Below are 19,323 nucleotides of genomic sequence, written 5' to 3' on the forward strand. Positions count from 1 at the left end.
AGCAGTTTGCATACTAAGAGGAGATTTAAGGAATGACTAATTTCTTTATCCTACAAATAATTCATTTATTCAACAAATATTTAATGAGACACTATTTTTGTGACACAATATTAAATTTGAAGAAAGAAGTAAAATAAAACTTTCTTCTGCAAGATCCTATTCCACTAAATTAAAAACCCCACAAGTTTCTAAACCATACACCAAAACCAAAATAAATGTGTAACACCTCCCTCCTTGTTCTGGTAAAGGAAAAAGAAACAACAGTAACTGAGCAGCAGCAATATGCCAGTTCTTGAACCTCAACACAGAGTCTTGCCTAACCCCTTACAGTCAAGTGAACTGGCAACATCCCCATTTTCTAATGAACAAACTGAGGCTTAAGTACTCGTCTCAGGTCACTTAGCTAAGGACTACACATCCAGAATGCAAACTCAAGTCTGTCTGACCAAAAGTCTATGTTCTCTCCAAAAAGGGGTTTAAAGTACTATTATTTTATTTGTTCACCAAGGCAGAGTATGGGTTTCTTTCCAAGGGAGACTGAAAATACTGCTTAAGAACAACAAAAAGAATATATTATCTCATTTAATCCCTCACAATAACCTATTAGTATTATTTCATCCCATTATTATAAAAGAAGAAGCTGGAACTCAGAGAAGCAGTTTATCCAAGAACACACTGCAAGGAAGCAGCAGTACTCTACCATGTCTGCACCAGGTGAGAACGCAGCCCTCACCAGAGGAACTATGCAGAAAGTCCTTAGCCCTCAGAGTCACGAGCATAAGACTCCAAGCATCGAAACTCATCAGATCTTGTGTTTGTTAGGTAAAAAGGAATGGAAGATATCATTTATTTCAACTTGCACTTTCAATGATGAGGAAGCCGATTTTCTAGTCATATTCTATCATATGGTAACCTAGAGACTGGTCTCTGAACTTCAAGCCTACAGGCCATTCCGTTATACCAAGCAAGCTCTGGATTTGTTACCAGAGAAAATTATTCTTAAAGTATCAAACAATAAACTACTTCGCAAAGTAAAGCTTTACAAAAAGAGAACACTATGTTAAAACACATAGAAGCAACATTTAAGTATCTGAAACACTTTCACAGTAACAGATGAATAGAAACATTCCTTAGCAACGTTTCAATGTATCATCTGCAAACTACTTTGTCTCTTGACATATTTTTAGGGCCTAAGTGTGCTCTAAAAGAGAGATGTCTCCAACGCCAGTCCTGAAAATGTTACCGCTTTGGTAAAAAAAAATGTTCAAGCAGGTGCTGCCTGGAACACACATTCCTGGAGGGCAGGAGGCCTGTCAGTATTGCTCATCGCTCTGGTTCAGCTCCTAAGATAGCACCTTGCCCAAGTCAGGTGTTCAATACTTACTTACTTAACATATGAACAGAAAGGCTCACAGATCAATATAGCATGATCTCACTTTGGCAAAAAAAACAAAACAAAATAAACCCTATAAACGTGAGGGGAAAAAAATGTTCAATCATACTGTACAGTTCTGTTTGTCACAAATCCAGGGGAGCTTTTTCTATTGAGAAAAATATGGCCCGGGCATATTCCTAAGGAACACTCTCATCTGTTTTTGATAAGTCAAAGTGATGAATGAGAGGATGGCTGAGTATTAATATATAATACTGGTTAAGTGTTTGTCTTTATTCACGTTTTACAAAATAATATAAGCATGCTACAAGCCAAAATCCAGAAATAAAGAGAACCATCCTAATGCAGAGTAACCGGGGAGAGACTTCCATGTTTGCTCATCCTACTACAACACAAAGATTCTTCATCCCTTAACGTCGCAAAAACTACCGGAGTTCTTCAGGAAGCTCCGCCGCTGCCCCATCCGCACATCTCTGTGGATCCTTAAAAGCCGGAATGCATCAAGAACTGCTTCCAGCACCAGCTCAGCTATAAACTAAGGTAAACAAGTACAGAGTGTGACTGAGCGTGGAGCGGGGCACTGTTTACTGAGATGGGAATATACTCATGTTGTGATGCGAAACGTGTTGCACTGTCCTCCCCAGGCTCCAAAAAAGACAAAAACGGTACTCTGACAAGCTAATGTGTGAGTCGGTCTGGTCCCAAAAGTTCTGACCTGTCTTTTCAATCGGTTAAGGACAAACGCTCAAATAAGGACATCCGACACAAGGTGCCCCGAGGTGCTGCCTAGGGCATAACCTGGAAGCACATCACTTTGTCCAAGAAACTGTGCTCGTACCCTACACTCCCCCACAGGGAGCTAAACGGGAGGAACAGACCGTCATTCACCCGGGCGGAGGAAAGAGATGAAATCAAAACCACACGCGCCTCCTCCTCGCCCGAGAGGCTCGGGGCAGGACCCGGGGCTCAAGCGGCGGGCCCACCCCAGCGCCAGGCCCCGCCGCCGGAGCCCCGCGAGCAGCCCACCGCACCTCCGCCTCCCGGCTCGGCTGGGCCCGGGCCGGGCCCGCCCCGCTATCTCCTCCCCGTTATCCGCTCGCCGGGCCTGGATTTGCCTCCCCGCCCTCCCCAACTTCGGCCCGCTCCACTGCCCCACACGCGGAGGCCACGGCCCTCCGCGAGTCCGGGGGAGGGAGGTCGAGGGGCCGCAGGGCGAGGAAAGCGCTCGGCACCGCGCCTCACCTCAGGATGGAGAAGGGGCACGCAGCCCGCCTCGGGCTCGTACTCGTCCGGGCCGTCCGCCATCTTGGTGTTAAATCCCTCCTCCCGCTGCATGCCGGGAGAAAGCGTTTCACCCTCGCGGGGCGCGGGCGAGGCGGAGGGCGAGCGCGAGCCCCGCCGGAGGCGACGCGGCCGCCGCCTCCTTCCCCTCGCGGCGTGACGCCCCCTCGGCCCCCTCCCCGCTCCGAGGGCGCGGGCCCTGCGCGCGTGCGCGCGAGCGGGGCGGCCGGAGCGGGGCCGCGCTCTGCGGCACGGCGCGGGCAGCCGGCGGCAGGCTGTGGGCGTGGGCGTGGGCGCCGCGCGGGGCGGGCCCGGCCGGGCAGCTGTGCGCCGCTGGCCGCTGGCCGCCGGCGGAGGCGTGCACGCGAGTGCAGAGCGCCTGAGCGCGCAGCGGAGAGCGCGGGCCGCGGCGGCGAGAGGCCCCGCCCGGGACCCCGGGACCCGCCTCCGGCTCGGGAGCCGAGGCTGGGGCTCTCGGGCTCGGAGGTAGACGGCGTCGCTCCTGTGGACCGACACGCGGCGCGGCCTGCACGCTCGGAGGGGCCGTCCGCGCTGGAGGCCTCCGGGGGCGCCGCCTGGAGAAGCCTCTTGCACTGCTCCCAGCACGTCCTCGTCGGTCTGGAGTTCACAGCTGCCCCGGAAAAGTGAACGCGCTCAAAGCCTGCACGCCCCGTCTGCTACATTCTAACGGAACCCGGGATTTCAGACCTGAAGTCATTTAAACTGAATTCGCTGAAATGCCAAGCAAATAAAACGACTAACGGCTTTTTAAAACGGCTATTAGGGCTGCGTGAGCGGGGGGAGAATTGCTTCCTGGAAATGTGCTGATGGGACAACTATAGAAAGCATTGGTCTTTGTTTTTAGCTATTAAAAGCTGTAAATCTAAACCGCTCAGAGGAAGATTGAGCGGAGATGATGGAACCCGATCCATTGGAGATCCTGATACTAACCTGCCTCGTGTTAAAGCCAGATCAGCCAAGGACACCGGGAGGAAGCCTGCGATGCGCGGACGTCAGGCGGCTGTGGAAGTGGGAAGGAGGGGCACTCCCGGGGAAGCGAGCATCCCTCCGGAAAAGGGAGCATGAAGCTGTTTCGTAAGGTTTAGGCTCCCACCAAACAAGTCAGGAGGGTCTAGGAGTGCGGGGATCCGCTCTGGACTGGACGCTGTTTCTGAGGCAGGATTAGGAAAAGCGGAGGTTAACCAGGGATTGGATGCTGTCTGAGGAGAGGACCGTTTAGGAGCTGGCTACGCCCGGTAATAAATGAAAATAACAAAGTGGGCCTGAGCCTCCTTGGTGAGAAAGCCAAGAGAGGTGATCTGGCATTTTCCAGCTGCCGCTTGGCAGCAGGAAAAACACGATTCTCTGTTAACTTTGCAGCCGGCTTTGTGTCCGTCCTCCCAGCACTGCTGTTTTTTCTCATTTCAGCCTGAGCTGGATTTTATTCTTTTGCTTTTAAATTCTTTAAAACCAAGAATTTTCACTCTTTGACCAAGCGTGCAGAACTAGGCAGAATTAGGGTTCTGCCTTTGGAGCTCCAAGCTGCTTTCAGTCCCATTCTAACATGGAAAGAAGTAATTTTCACTTCAGCAGTTCAGTTTTCATCTTGCCTCTCCTTATTCTAACGTCATGCGTTTACTGGGAATAGAGAAAAGATGGGAATAAAGAAAGGAAACAGTCAAGAAGTTAGGAGATGGGGTAAAGAAGGTATTGAATTGTAGAAGAGTGAAGAAACTAGGCCTGGGGAACATAAAAGGATGTTTCATGGCTGCCCTTGTTTTAGGAACACTGGGGCAGGAGTATGAGGAGGCATTTTCAAAAATTGGAGAATGTTTAACCTTTCTCAGTGATCCTAGGCTCACAGAGATCCCAAATGGAAAGATCAAGGGCCAAATTCAGCCAGCAAAAATGTTTCACTTGGCCCACATGGTAGTTTTCTAAATATATTTTAAGTACATACTAAAATTCAATAAACCAGGAGATTTCACTTTAAAATCTAGATTTCTAGTTTATCTGGAAAACACGAGATCTGGGCCTCTTTACTGGGTCTCTATTGGGCCTATGGCGCGCTTCACTCATTTTCATTACCTGCCTGGCTGCTATAGATAAGTTTTTTTTGTGACTTCTGAGAATTCTGCAACTTAAACAGAGAAAATACTAAAAGTAGGTGAAAAGAAGTTGAACAATTCAACTAGAGTCCATGTCTGCCTTGTTCACTACTGTAAGATAGTAATTAAATCATTATTAAATGAAGAAAGAAAGAAACCAGGAATAAGAGCAGCCATTCTCGGGAAAATATGTTGAAACTGAGCTTTGGGCTGTGTTCACTGTGGACTAAAATGAACCCTAGAGATACAGTCAGAGTCTGTGTTGGTAACTATAGAGTTCTTATCTACACCCAGATTTGAAACAATATATTCAGGGTACTGTAAAGGACAGCTGAGAAAGCCGGCATGTCAATGGATAGAATGGCGAAAGAATCGCTTAGATTAGGGAGGAATGAAGAATAGTTGCTGAAAGAGAATAAAATACAAAGACAAAATGGGCCTAGTTAGAGAAGAATTGTGAAATGGATTTAGAAGCAGACGGATTGAAAGCAATGGGGAATTATTGTATGGATGTGGCTTCATACGTAACTTCAGAGACTACTGAAGCTAGTCTAAAGCTAGACTGCTGGAGCTAAAGACAGCATTAGAGATCATCCAGTTCTAGTCCAACTCCAACATTTCACAAATGGGGAGATGATGGTCGGGGAATTTAAGAAAGCCGCTTAAAGTCACAAAACTAGGTAGGAACAGAACCATGTCTAGAGGCCTCCTCACTTTTCCTCGTCTGCTGCTCTTGCCTCTACCCCACATTTTTTCTGTTGCAGTGATCCTCAGTGAATTATTATTTGGTTCATTTAATAATTATTTATTAAGCATTTGTTCTGTGTAAATGTTAGAATTAGTAACCATAACATAGTCAGAGATCATCTTTGAGATACCATTCAGATTATTTGACCTAGCCAAATGCTGTTCAGTAATCATAGTCCTTTGAAATCTAATTAAATCTGTTAATTGTACAGTTTTCCTATAAGCCATTTCATAAATGTCTATGTCTCATTAGAATTGTAGACTTTAAAAACCAAATAAAATACTGACTACTTAGAACTGGAATGGGGCAAAGGGTCTGCTATTTCAACAAAAGAAAGCAAGCGCATATAGCAATAGTCTATAATCTGATTTTAAGTGAAATGATGACAATATTTTTGCATTCATATTCTGTCTGAATCATTGATATGGATAAAATAAAACTAGAGGGGGCCGGCCCCGTGGTGCAGCAGTTAAGTTCGCATGTTCCGTTTCTCAGCGGCCTGGGGTTCCCTGGTTCGGATCCTGGGTCGGGACATGGCACCGCTTGGCAAGCCATGCTGTGGTAGGCATCCCACATATAAAGTAGAGGAAGGTGGGCATGGATGTTAGCTCAGGGCCAGTCTTCCTCAGCAAAAAGAGGAAGATTGGCAGTAGTTAGTTCATGGCTAATCTTCCTCAAAAAAAAAAAAAAAACTAGAGAATTAAAGGATATATGTAGAATTTGGCATGTGTGATACCAGCTTCTAAGAGGGCCCCTAAACATTCTTATCACCAGGTCCTGACACCTTTGTGTATTGCCCTCCCACACTGACCTGTATAATCAATGAGATATTGCAGAAAAATATGTGTGACTTTTGAGGCCAGGTCATAGAAGGTGTTGTGGCTTTGCCATGTTCTCTCTTGGATTACCAGCCCTGGGGGAAGCCAGCTGCCATATCATGAAGACACTCATGCAGCCCTATGGAGAGGTCACATGGCAAGGAACTGAAGGCTCCTGCCAACAGCCAGCACTGGCTTGCCAGGCATGAGAATGAGCCACCTTAAAAGCAGATCCCACAGCCCCAGTCAAACCTTCAGATGATTGCAACCCCAGCTGACATCTTGACCACAAGCTCATGAGAGACCCTGAGCCAGAGCCACTCACCTAAATTGCACCTGGATTCCTGATTCACTAAAACTGTGTGAACTCTAAGTGTTTAATTTTCTGAGCTGCTGAATTGTGAGATAATTTGTTCTGCAGCGATAGGTAATACTGAGTGTAAAGCCTGGACCCCTGAAATCATTTACAAAGTTGTATGTCTACGAGAATATGGCAGAACCAAAACATTCAACTTGATTTAATAGAACTGTTTATTTTTTTCCCTAAGCTTTCTCCCTTTAAAGGAATGTACAACTGATTTTGTTGTTATTTTTGGCGGGGGAGGGAGAGGTGTGGTATGCAGATTCTTTCTTTCCAGGAACTGTTTGAAGACTGAGCTGATTACATCCCTAAAGAGAGTAGATCAGCACTGATAACTTGGGGTCAGCCTGCAGGGGCCATCAACGTCTCTAGTAAAAGAAAAGAAGAGAATGGAACTTTGTGTTGAGAAATAATGAAGATTTGAAATGACAATGTATATATTGAAGGCGGCAGGCAGAGAGGATTGTCCAAATGGCAAGGGTATGGATTGCTGGATCTAAACTTGCCTAAGAAAGTCCTGCTGCCAGGAGATGTGGAGTGATTGGACTCAGAGAAGAGGAGAAGATTCCTCTAGGAGGACGTGTAAAGTGCTCAGGAGCCTCGTGGGTCAGAGCCCTTGCAACACCCAAGGCCTCCTCTCATGCTGGATGTGGAAGCCTGCTTCTCTTGTTAAGCACCAGGACGCCATCATTTTATTACTGTTTGGGAAGAACCCAAGTTATGCCCGGCAGTGCCACTAAGTTGGATTCTTTGCCTTTCGACCCTCTGCAGTGTTGTAGGGCACCTCTGCCCAAAGAGACCCCATGAACACCTGCAAGTGGAGACGTGGGAGAGGATCCGAGGAAGGCTCAACTAAAGAAGCTTGAGACCCTCCTCTCAACTACGACAGCGATCGGAGGAAGCCCTTCTCATATGTGGATGCCCGTTTTTCTGGGGAGAGAGTCTACAGCTTTCCTCAGATTTTCAAGTGGGTATATGATCCAAAAACGGCTGCTCAAATCTAGGAACGTTTAAAATGTAAAAGCCACATTTTTAGAAGTATTACTTCCTTTTACATAAATGGACATTCATACTAGGGACTTTTTACTATATTATTACATTATTTACATGAGATTAATTTATATGAGCGGTTTGTAAATGATAGTCTCCATGAGGACAAGAATACCAATCCTATACATAATACTTAGCATACTGCATCCTCATTGTAGTTATTCTATAATTATTTGTTAAATGAATGAATAACGAATGAAGAAGATAAGAAAAAAGGAAAGCATGAACAACATTCCACATAATTTATTTCCCCTATGGGGAAAAAGATAAAGTTAAACCAACTTTGTTAGGATTCAGACAGTATGTTTTAGTTTAAAATAGAAAACGAATGAAAGTATGCTGGTTAATCTGCATTTCCCCTTCTTCCCCATCTCTCAAATCCATTCTTCGCTGTTTTCTGCCTTATGCTCTAGCAAATTGATCACCAAGAACTGCATCTCCTGGGCTACCTGGCCAAATTGGCTGCTGTTTGAGTTTGGCTGATAGGAGGCACTGGCCAAAGAAGTAGGTCAGAGTATTTCTTCCTGTTTCTCCTCTACTTTGACAAAGACTGTCAGCAGCCTCATCCCTCTTAGACGACAGTGCCTACCTGGTGGTCCCTCTTCCACAGCTCCTGCTGTCAGCTGGCTCTCCTCCCCATGTCCCCTCAGCCTGAGGGGTATTGCTGGTCTCTGGGTGCCTCTCAGCCCTTGCTCATCCCCTTAACCCTATCCACAGCGCTGTAAGTTGTACTTTCACTAACACTTCTTCCTGTGGGTCACGTGGAGGGAATTCTGTTTCCTGGAGGGGCCCTAACTGGTACATATTCTATGTGCCAGTCACTGTTCTAAACGCTTCCTGCGGATTATTTCATTTAATTCCCATATGAAGTCTAAGAGGTAAATACTGTTAATATCGCCTTTTTACAGGGGAGTGAGCCGTTTACAGTGAGTTAACATGATGGCTACATGGGATTGTACCAGGGTGTCTGTAGACATCTACACAGTAGGTAGTTTGCAAACGACTAATGATGTACCAACAACTTCTGAAATCAAATATGTAGACAACAGCTAATAAGCCATTAGGTTGTTGTATGCTAGTTGATTATGTATCATGACTGAATAGAAATAGACACTTTTGTTGCCATAAAATTACCTGTTTGATCCAATACACTATTTATTAGCTGTTCTATGACAATTCGACAGTCGCAGAAAACTGTTTTTGACTATCTACATAGTACTTAAAATTAATTACAGTTTTACGAGGAGTTAATTCTTATTGAAAATACATCTTTTACGTTGCTACCACTAGGCAATGAAAGTAGTTGAGAGAAGCTTAATTCCCTCTATGAATTAGGGGGAAATATGGAAAAATCAACGCACATTTTCAATGATCTCCCACACCTTTTCCACATCTCAGCCCATCCTCTGCTTGCCCCCTGTGCGTGCTATATACTTGGTGTCATTTATGTTTTCAGAATGACTGCTGGACTGAAGGACTGAATTCGCACATCTTCACTGACCCACACTCACAATGGGAACAAATCGGGTGTTCTTTACACTTTGTCTTCAAAAAACAGAAGAGGGCTTTGATTTGGCTGTTGTGACACATGAAGGCTATCCGCTCGCCTGTCACCCTGGTTCTAGGGAATGATACTCTTGTGTTTGGGGCATGCTCGACTTAGGGCTGGGAAGGGCAGCAGTGGAGCTAACAGCGCCTTCACTCACTCTGCTGGACGCCTGCCAAGGGCCTGCTCAGGAGGATGTTTTATATCAGAGCTTCATTAGGACAGTATGGATGTATGGTAACTGTTGCAGGCCAAGACTGTGACCAGGCCCCTTCCATAATGTTCCCCAGCACTGCTGTCTCTGACCTCTTCTCCCAGGCCCCAGTCCATCCTTAGAGAGAGCTATATCCTGATTGGTTTGTGTCCCCTAAGCTGTTGGACCAGGAACCAGGGGCTTTTCTCTCAGCGGCTTATTTACACCTAAGAATCAAACTGAAAGTTGGAAATCTAACTATGATTGGCTCAACTGCTTTATCTTACTTAGGAAACAGTTTAGTAAATTGAAACATTCTTCTATCCAGATTTCCCAGGCTGGTCAGACCACCTGGGTTTGAACCCCAATTCCATCATCTTAATTCCGTGGCCTGAGGAAGGTTACATACGTTCTCTGGCTGCAACATGCTTGTGTGGTTGCTGTGCCCTTTCTTTTCCTCTTGCTCAGGCTGGGGTAGCTCTGACAGGCATTCCATTTGTTGTGATGCAGTGTGGATGACATTTTTACTTTCCTCCATACCTGACTCCAGTTTGGTTTCCACTCTTAGTTTCTGTTTGAGGACAGAGTATTTCACCTTCTGTTTACTTTTCTGTACCTCAAGGAAAAGATGGGAGGGAGACAAGCTCCCCTGAGCAAAGGCACAGCCTGCGTCAGAAAGCCTGGGTCATGCTATCTTTGCTGAGACTTTGTTCCAGCCGAGAGTTAGATCTCGGTCCCATAGGAAATACTGTCAGCCCTCAGCCAGTCCCCCATCTCGGGGAGCAGCCCTGCGGCCTTCCCTTTCACGGGAAGAGTCAGCCCCATTGGTCACCTTCCCCACAGCACCTGCCTTTCTTGCAGCTGTTTCTAGGAATGTACAGTGAGAAAAGGAAAAATATAAGGAGATGCATTTGTTTGTTTCTCTACAAATTTGGGGGTATTAGTGTGAATCTCAGAATTTAGTATATTTGTCTGTATAGCTTGAGATGGGTAGGTATTTGAAATGACAAATTAAGAAGTAAGCCTGTTCATTCTTTTCTGCTCTGTTTCAGAATGTTTCTCTGTGTGCTTGCCAGTCTTTTCATTTTTCTTTTCTTAACTTAAGGTATGCCCTTTTTCATTTTTGGATTGCTGAATTGGTGAATTTTCTAGACCTTTTTTTTGAACAAGTATCAAGGAGGAGAAAGCCTGTGGTGCAGTTTAGTTGGCCACCTGGACATTTCAAAAATCCCTAACACATGAGCATTTTCCTCTACCCCCACTAAGCCTGTGACTTGTTGATAGAATCAGAAGCTCCAGAGAACATTCCCGCATCACTGACCCAGAGGCCCCTAACCCCTCCAGCCCTCATTGCTGAGGGTGGGTTCTTTCTATAACTGGTCACTTCATTCACTGCATGATTTCTCCTCATTTCATTCTCTGAGATTACTCTCAAATTCGCCTTTTGGGATACTCGCTGTTAGATTATTCCATCATGAGAAAGCCCTAAGAACTACAGATTTCCAAGCATACACACACAAAATTTTGCATAAATATCAGAGGGTTCAGGAATCCCCGAGCATAATCCATGGACCCCAGGTGAAAAGTCCCTGTGTGACAAGTCATAGCTCTAGTTCTTAACTAATGTTTTTAACCTATCGAGGACTTTGAGAAGTCATCTAGCTTATCCTAGTGCCTTCAGATAAAATAATTCTCCGTAAATGTGGTATAGAAGAAAGACTATTATAAGAAACTGAATACTGGTTCTGGCTTCACAGCTAATTAATTGTATCATCTTTGTAATTTTAATTTCTCAGCCTCCGTTTTGTCACCTGGAAAATGAAAGGGCTGGGAACAAGTGCTCTCTAAAGTCTCCTCATCTGTATGACTCTAATTATAATAATACCATCCCACCAGATGACAATTTCCTTTTAAACTCTCATAATGAAAAGCCCACATGTCCTTAATTAACCTCTGTTCTGTTTTGTCTGTAATAGTTTTTCTGAACAGAAATTTCTTCCTGATTTCTGTTCTAAATCTCTCACGCTGTGGGTCTTCTTTGATTTTATTTGCCTCTCAATTGTCTTAATATTCCCTTTTATCTTCCTTAACTAAATCATTCCTAGACAGGTAAAGTCTTACTAGTGAAATCTAAGGAAGGACTTCTATCACGAAGTACCCTTTTCCCCACTTGCAAATCATTAATGCACGTAAAGGAGACGAGACACGGTCCTAACACCCAAAGGCAGTCCATCAGATAGTCTGTTTCTCAGGAAGGTGAGAGAAGCTGAACTGTTGTGGTTGTGGTACCCAATGTTCCCTGCTCCTCTCTTCTAGTTTATACGCTTCCAAGCTTCACTCAGAGAGAAGGTGCCAGACCTAAAGATCCCACATAAGAGAATAGAATAGAAGTGAGATCATTTATCTGAACCTAGGGCCTTACTCCATCTTACACATCAGCACTGAGTTGCTGCATCCCCAGACCCCTGCAGAATTCTATTCAAAATACCTGCTTATCTAGGAATTACCAATTTTCCTCTTTTTTTGTTGTTTTTTAATCAGCTTTTCAATTTTAAAAGTATTCATTGCACATCTTTTTAAAAATTTAAATAATAGGGTAAGACCTACAACTAAAATTAGGTTTTAAGTCTTTTTCCTTCCCACTCATCCCAATAACACTTCCCAGAGTTAATCATGGTTAATCACAATTTCCCCAAAGTTTAAGGTATTTACACACATATCCTTAAACGATGACATCCTAACTGTGCAAACTGTCCCAAACTTTGCTTTTTTTCACTGAAGAATTTGTCTTGAATATCTTTCCATTGCAGCATTTATAGCCCTATTTTATTCTATTTAATGGCTTATGTAGTATTCTCCCAGGTCCTTGTATATCAGTTAGAATGTTTTTGGCTTTAAGTACCAGAAAACTTGACTAAAAGTAGCTTATATGATAAAGACCTTTATTATTTCTTACAACAAGAAGTCTAGAGTCAACTTGATTCAACACTTCAGTAATTTTATGAAAATTCAAATATTTTCTAAGTTAATTCAACAGCTCAGTAATATTACAAAGAATCGGTCAGATTCTTTCCTTCTACTCTGCTATTCTCAGTAAAATAGTGAGAAACCTCATGGTCTCAATGTGGCTGCAGTAGCCCTAGCACGCATAGCAGTATCTATAAGCAATAAAAGGACTGTTCCTTCTATTGTGTTTCTTTTTTAAATTAAGGAAAGCTTGCAGAGTACCACCCCTCAGGTCACGTTGGTCGGGATTTAACTACCTGGCCATGCAAAGGTCAATCTTTGGCAAAAGAAATGAGACCACCCCGATTAGCTTATACAAGGGGTTCACAAACAATGGCTTATGGGCAAATCTGGCCCATTGCCTGTTTTTGTACAGCCTGTGAGCTATAGGTTTTACATTCTTAAATGGTTGCCAAAAAATCAAAAGAAAAATAATATTTTGTGACATAGAAAAATGATGTGAAATTCAAAGTTCAATGTCCAGAAATAAAGTTTAGATATTCTTAACTACTGCCCTTCAGACTACAGCAGCAGAGTGGAGCAGCTGGATCAGAGACCATCTGGCTCACAAAGCGTGACATACTTACTCTCCCAGCCTTTGCAGGAAAAGCTGGCCCACCTCCGACTCTCCCCCGAGGCCGGCGCCTCCCCTGCGCACAGACTACTCAGTCAGTTTAGCACAAGCAAAACCGGGCTTCTCTGGGCAAGGAAGGAGCGGAAGAAGTGGGTTTGGACAGGAAGCCCGCCATGTCTCTTTTATGTTACCACACATTTCTCTAGAAGTTTCTGTGAGCGCTCAGAGCGGATTCTTCCTTCATGTGCAGAGGCACGGCAGCTGTCTCAGTGCTGGAGTCTGATGGTTCCCACACTGCCTCGGGCTACACGGAAGGGTGGGCATAAGGAGGAACGCAATTGTTCCTCATTTTTTACAAAGAGAAGTTCCAACTAGCAGGGCACACAAAAGTGTCTGACTCCCGCTCACCTCTCCGGCCTCCTCCCGCGCATGACTCTATTGCTCCTGCCATCGTGAAACATGTAACATGTCCTGAATTTGCCAAGCCTTTTCCTGACTCTTTGCTTTTGTCCATGCTGATACCTCCACACGGAACACTCTTCCCTCTTGTCCACATGGAAAATTTCAGGGTTTTTTTTTTTTTTTTTGCTCCAGGGCCCATGTTTTTCATTCTTTCTTTTCTTCTTCTTCCTGTTTTTTTTTTTTCGGTGAAGAAGATTGGCCCTGAGCTAACATGTTTTGCCAATCTTACTCTTTTTCTTTTTTTTCTCCCCAAAGCCCCAGTACATAGTTGTATATCCTCGTTGTAAGTCATTCTAGTTCTTCTATGTGGGACACTGCCACAGCATAGCCTGATGAGCAGTGCTGGGTCCACACCCAGGATCAGAACCCGTGAACCCTGGGCCCCCAGAGTGGAGTGCGCGAACTTAACCACTCAGTCACGGGGCCAGCCCCGGGAAAACTTCTAAGGTGAGACTTTAAGACATAATCGTTATTTCCTCTGAGAAACTCTATAGTACCACATGTGGGGCTCTATCTTACTTTGTTGTCTTTGCTTGGCCTCCCTGAAAAGAAGACCCTGAGACGAGGGCTTCCTCACATTCATTTATTTGGGGACATGATCCTAGGGAATAAGAGTTGGGGGTAGAGGACTAGGAGTAAAGCAGGACAAGAAGTAAAGCATTCTGGAAGTGCATTATCAGTCTGGTTACCTCTGTAGGCAGTGGGGGCTCTGCCCTGCAGGAGAGCGTCTGAGGGGCCAAAAGTCAGAACTGCTGGCTGTGACACAGCAGAAGGGAGCATCTCAGCCTCTGTTGCTATATGGCTGCCCCCGGAGTGTTTGTCGTCTCATACTTCCATGATCCCAGAGCAAAGAAGCCCCAGAGTAGAAAGTAGGACACTTCTGCTGCTGTCAGGGGTCTCCTTGGCTTGGCTGGCAGCTGTGGATGTGAAATGGGCCTAAGAGGTGTGTGATCCACTCCACACTGTGTGTTCCTCGGACCTGCCATCAGCCTGCAGTACACGCAGTCTATCACAGAGCCTTCGAGGTGGTCGCTGACAGCAGTGCAACACAAGATTGGATACAGGGGTGCTAGAGGAATGCACCATTCCCTGAAGCTGTGCTGGGTCTCAAGGCCGTAACTGACATTCATCCTCTCTCTCTTCACCATCCTACTTGATCTAGGGCGTCTGCCTGGTGGGCTACCCAGTTCATCTAGGAGGGGCTGGAGCTCTCGGTTGCTTTCCCCTGGCCAGGTAGGGGCTGTTGCATCTGTCCATTTGTGTTTTGTCATTGGATGTGGAAACACTGAAGCTGGGCGCAGAAGCACCTTGCTACTCACTGCCGAGCAGGTCAACTGGCGTGATGTCATCACCACAGCATGGATTTCTGTAGACTATTGAGTCGGTTGATGTCCTCGTGGACTTCGCATATTGTTGCAGAGAAAGGGAAGTTAAGGCAGCCCTGGGTCAAGGCAGTGAGCATGTGCTGCTCTCCTTCCCACATAAATGGTAACTGCTTTTGCTACTTTTTAACAGGAATTGAGAAGAACCTATTCACTGGAGCAATAACTAGGTACTAGGTTCCAAAGTCTGTGCGCCATGTTCTCGTAAATGTGCCCTACCTGGCACAGCAGCTGTGACTTGGGCTGTTCTTACAGTAAGTTTACAGTAGTGCACCGTCATTTTGTCTGATGGGTCTGGGCTTCCAGTGGCCCAGCGGGCTGAATAGGGGAGTTGAACAGGGATGTGATGGCACCAACCCCTCTCCATCCTTTAAGTCTTTGGTGGTGGCACTTGTCTGTATGTCTCTTCTCAGGGTGATCATTGTCTCAGCCAGTGGGAATGCGCAGTTTCACTGCTCCTTCCTGTCATAACAATTCTGACTACACTGGTCAGCAAATCAAAGGGAGGGTTCTGCCCGTTGCTAAGTATCTTCATTCCATTCCTTCACATGGAAACCAGGGAAACAAGCAAACAGGTCAGTGACTCCAGGGACCTCTGTGAGAGGAAGCTGGGCCATCTGGTTTCCATGGACTCCCACTCTACCTGGAGACTCTGGGAGCACTTCTAGCTTCCTGGTAGGAGTGAGAGCTGAGACTCTGTATCCAACAAGTTTTGAAATGCCTGTGTGTTTCCCTTTTCTCAGCGTACAGTTTCTCCATGAATAGGCAGATGTCCTTTGGGAGAACAGTTGGGGGAATGTAGTGTATATACTTGTGTGGGAATTGCTGGGTCTTTACTCAGCCTGCCTTTAAATGATGGGAGGGTCTTTGGGTCTGAGAACTCACTTAAATCTGAAAATTGGGTGAGAGGTTGCAATTTTCCATTGAGACAGCTGGCATCAGCCTTCTGTTCACCAGCTGTTGATTCTTTTTGGTTACACATATAGAGCAAGGAACACCCTAGTGGAGGGTATTAAATGCTCATTTCGCTTGCCCTGAGGAACACCGTGTTCTATTAATCATCACAGAGTCCTGTGGGTGAAGACATTCTGGTTGCCACTCTGGCCTTGCAGCCCATTATCATAGTTATGTACGCTTTCCTTCCATCAGTCAAGTGCTACCATCTGGCCTCTGCTATTTTGGATTCTTATCAATCCAATTGATATTAGCAAGCCAAGTCCCAGAGCAGCATCTCTTACCATCAACTACAGTGCATAGCTACCACTGAGCTTCTCAAAGATGCCAGCAGTACCATCACCACTGTGTTTCTTATTGCCTTGGAGATAGGTATGTCCTCTGGGCCCTTGTAAGGAACAGAGTCAGATGGTGGGTTCTCAGGTCTCATAAATTTATTCTAACATTGTAACCTCCCTGAGCCTTCTGACACCTTCCTCAAGGCGGTCAAGGCCCTTCTAGACGCTCCTTCATTTGTTACAGGCCTTCGTTCTATCCAAGCTTTAAGGAGCCATCCTAGCAGTATGTTAGGACCAGCTCCATGTGTCCTTGCTACGTCATGAAACTCCAAGCAGTTTTCAAAGTCGATAAATTCTCTCCTGCCCACCTTTATATTCTTGCCTCCCTGGCCCAACACTGTCAAGATTCACTCCCATATCTGTATCCTCAGGTCCTTCCAGTAAATATTAGCCGTGTCTTACAATTCTTTCCTTCTTTATGTGCTATTGCCTCATCTGAGGTTCTTGCAGGGTCTCCAGACAATGAGAGGCTATTCTCCTCAAGCAAAGCAGAGAGGGCTGCTTGTGCCAACACAGAGATCAGAAGAATCTGGGGGTTCACATTTCTCAGGCTTGTCCATCTAAATGCTACCATTACAGATCTCAGGGTCCTGTTCTTTCCCTACCCAGGCCCTGCCTCTGGCATAGAAGACTTGTCAAGGCAGTGTACTCAGTCTCCTTTGTGGATCTGCTGCCTTACAATTCACCCTGGGTCTGATTATCAGCACAGTTTGCTCTGTGCATGCAAAAGATAAGCATCTCTTTAAATGCTGCCCTGGAGGCCTTAGACTTTCACAGCCCGCCTTGAATTGAAAGTTGGTAACTTGAGCCCAGCAGTTTCTTTTTTTAATTCTCCAAGAGCCCTTAACAAAAGTGAACCAATTCACAGGTCTTATAAATACCATTGCCTTCGAACTGTCCAAGGGCCATCCCTGGTCCATACGCAACTGCTTGACTTTCTGTCTATCCCTCATCCCAGTCATCTACCAGTGAAAGTCTTAGTGATGCTGATTGAGGCCTTCCTACCACTTCCTTCCTACACTTCCTACCAACAGTGGAAGTGTCCGACTGTTGAGGGGTTCAGTTCAGGAATCCCTTCCTGTGGGTCTGCTTTCTAGGTCTACTCCTGATATTAAATGTCTTATCTTGGGTTCCCTCAAAAGACAGAGTCTGTGGGGCTGGCCCGGTGGCACAGTGGTTAAGTGCACACATTCCGCTTTGGCAGCCCAGGGTTCACTGGTTTGGATCCCAGGTGCAGACATGGCACTGCTTGGCAAGTCTTGCTGTGGTAGGCGTCCCACATGTAAAGTAGAGGAAGATATGGGGCTGGCCCGGTGGCCGAGTGGTTAAGTTTGTGCGCTCGGCTGCAGGCGGCCCAGTGTTTCGTCGGTTCGAATCCTGGGCACAGACATGGCACTGCTCATCAAACCACGCTGAGGCAGCATCCCACATGCCACAACTAGAAGGACCCACAACGAAGAATATACAACTATGTACCGGGGGGCTTTGGGGAGAAAAAGGAAAAAAATTTAAAAAAAAAAAAAGTAGAGGAAGATAGTCACAGATGTTAGCTCAGGGCCAATCTTTCTCAGCAAAAAAAAAAAAAAAAGAGGCGGGTTGACAGCGGATGTTAGCTCAGGGCTCATCTTCCTCAAAAAAAAAAAAAACCAAAAGGCAGAGTCTGTGACAGGGACTTGGATGAAGCTGGATTACTTTGGCAAGTGATTCCAGGGGGCAGGAGTGGGGGTCTGGAGAAAAATGGCAAATGGAAAGAAAGAAAGCCAATCCACGTGTTCATTATGGAGTTGGTCACCACTGTGGGCACCTGGAGCTTGGTCCTGCTGAGGGCCCTTTCAGAGCTGTGTGAACTGTGCTTCAGAATTCTCTGACACAGAAGAGGAGACGATTGCTCCACTGGCTCTACTCCTCAGTGGTAAAAGGTTGCCCCAGAGAATGTCAGCTCCTTCAGACTCCCCAGTCTGTGCCAGTGCTAAGACATCTGGATGGGCTTCTGCAGGTGTCCCTTGTGGTGGCAGCAGAGAAGGCCCACTGTAAAAAGCAAGAAATGTTCCATGCACTTGAGGCAAGGGCAGAGTAGAGCTGGTCATGGCGGCAATGGCTGGAGCAAAAGGGCGAGCCAAGAGAATATGAGGAAGGAATAAAAAATGTCTCTCACACACACGGACGCCTCTCCTATTGAGCTAATCAGACTGTATCAGTTATTTCTCTGTGTGCCTGTCAACAATCCTAGATGCTAAGTACTTTGAAAAGAGGGACATGGGGTAAAGTGGTATTATGTGCCTCCTGAAATGATGCATTGAGAAGAAGACAACATCACTCCTATTATATTCCTACCAAAAGCCATATCCTGAGTCTAATCACGAAGAAACATCTAGGAACCCAAATTGAGGGATATTCTACAAAATTTATAAACTATACTCCTAAAAAAAGTCAGTGTTGTGAAAAACAAGGAAAGACTGCAGAATTATTCCAAATTAAATAAAAACTAAATGTAACACAGGACCCAGAATTTTGTTTTGCTGTAGTAGACTTTATTGGGACAAAGGGCAAAATTCGAATATGATCCAATTACTTTCACATCAACGTTAATCTCCTGATTTTAATCATTGTACTATGGTTGTATAAAAGAATGTCCCTGTTTTTAGGAAATACATGCTAAAGTATGTGAGGATAATGAGACATCATATCTGAAAGTCTCAAAGAGAAAATGATAATCAAATGTTAATGTTTGAGTAATCTGGGTGAAGGATATATAGTAATTCTTTGTACAGTTACTGCAACAAAAGTTTGAAACTATGTCGAAATAAAAATTTTAATTTTAAACAAAAGAAATGGATATGTATTTATTTATCCATATATATGCATGTATGTGTGTGTGTTTGTTTATCAAGCACCTAGCACGATGTCTGCCGTCATATAGTAGATTTTCAGTAAATGTTCTAGAAATCAGGAAAGGAGTGCTCTGAAACAAACCAAGGACAGGTTTCTAGGTGATCTAGCACTTCCTTTCCTGTGATGATAATTTAGGAGACCCTGCTTAGGATTTGAGTGCTTTCACCCTAAGCTGCCATATAATTTCCAAATGAAGACCATCCTTTAAAAATGTACC

General features: G+C 45.2%; 1 protein-coding gene across 1 annotated transcript in view; it reads right to left on the reverse strand.

The window, feature by feature from the left end:
* The window catches only part of ZDHHC17 (zinc finger DHHC-type palmitoyltransferase 17), a 92,014-nt gene extending 89,152 nt beyond the window's left edge, over positions 1-2,862 (reverse strand). The window contains exon 1 of the mRNA XM_014841693.3: positions 2,636-2,862. Coding sequence (XP_014697179.2) covers positions 2,636-2,728 — 93 coding nt within the window. The 5' untranslated portion in view covers positions 2,729-2,862. The remainder of the gene's footprint in view (positions 1-2,635) is intronic.
* Between the last annotated feature and the right edge of the window lie 16,461 nt (positions 2,863-19,323).

This window comes from Equus asinus, chromosome 4, assembly GCF_041296235.1.
Source record: "Equus asinus isolate D_3611 breed Donkey chromosome 4, EquAss-T2T_v2, whole genome shotgun sequence".
Taxonomy (NCBI): domain Eukaryota; kingdom Metazoa; phylum Chordata; class Mammalia; order Perissodactyla; family Equidae; genus Equus; species Equus asinus.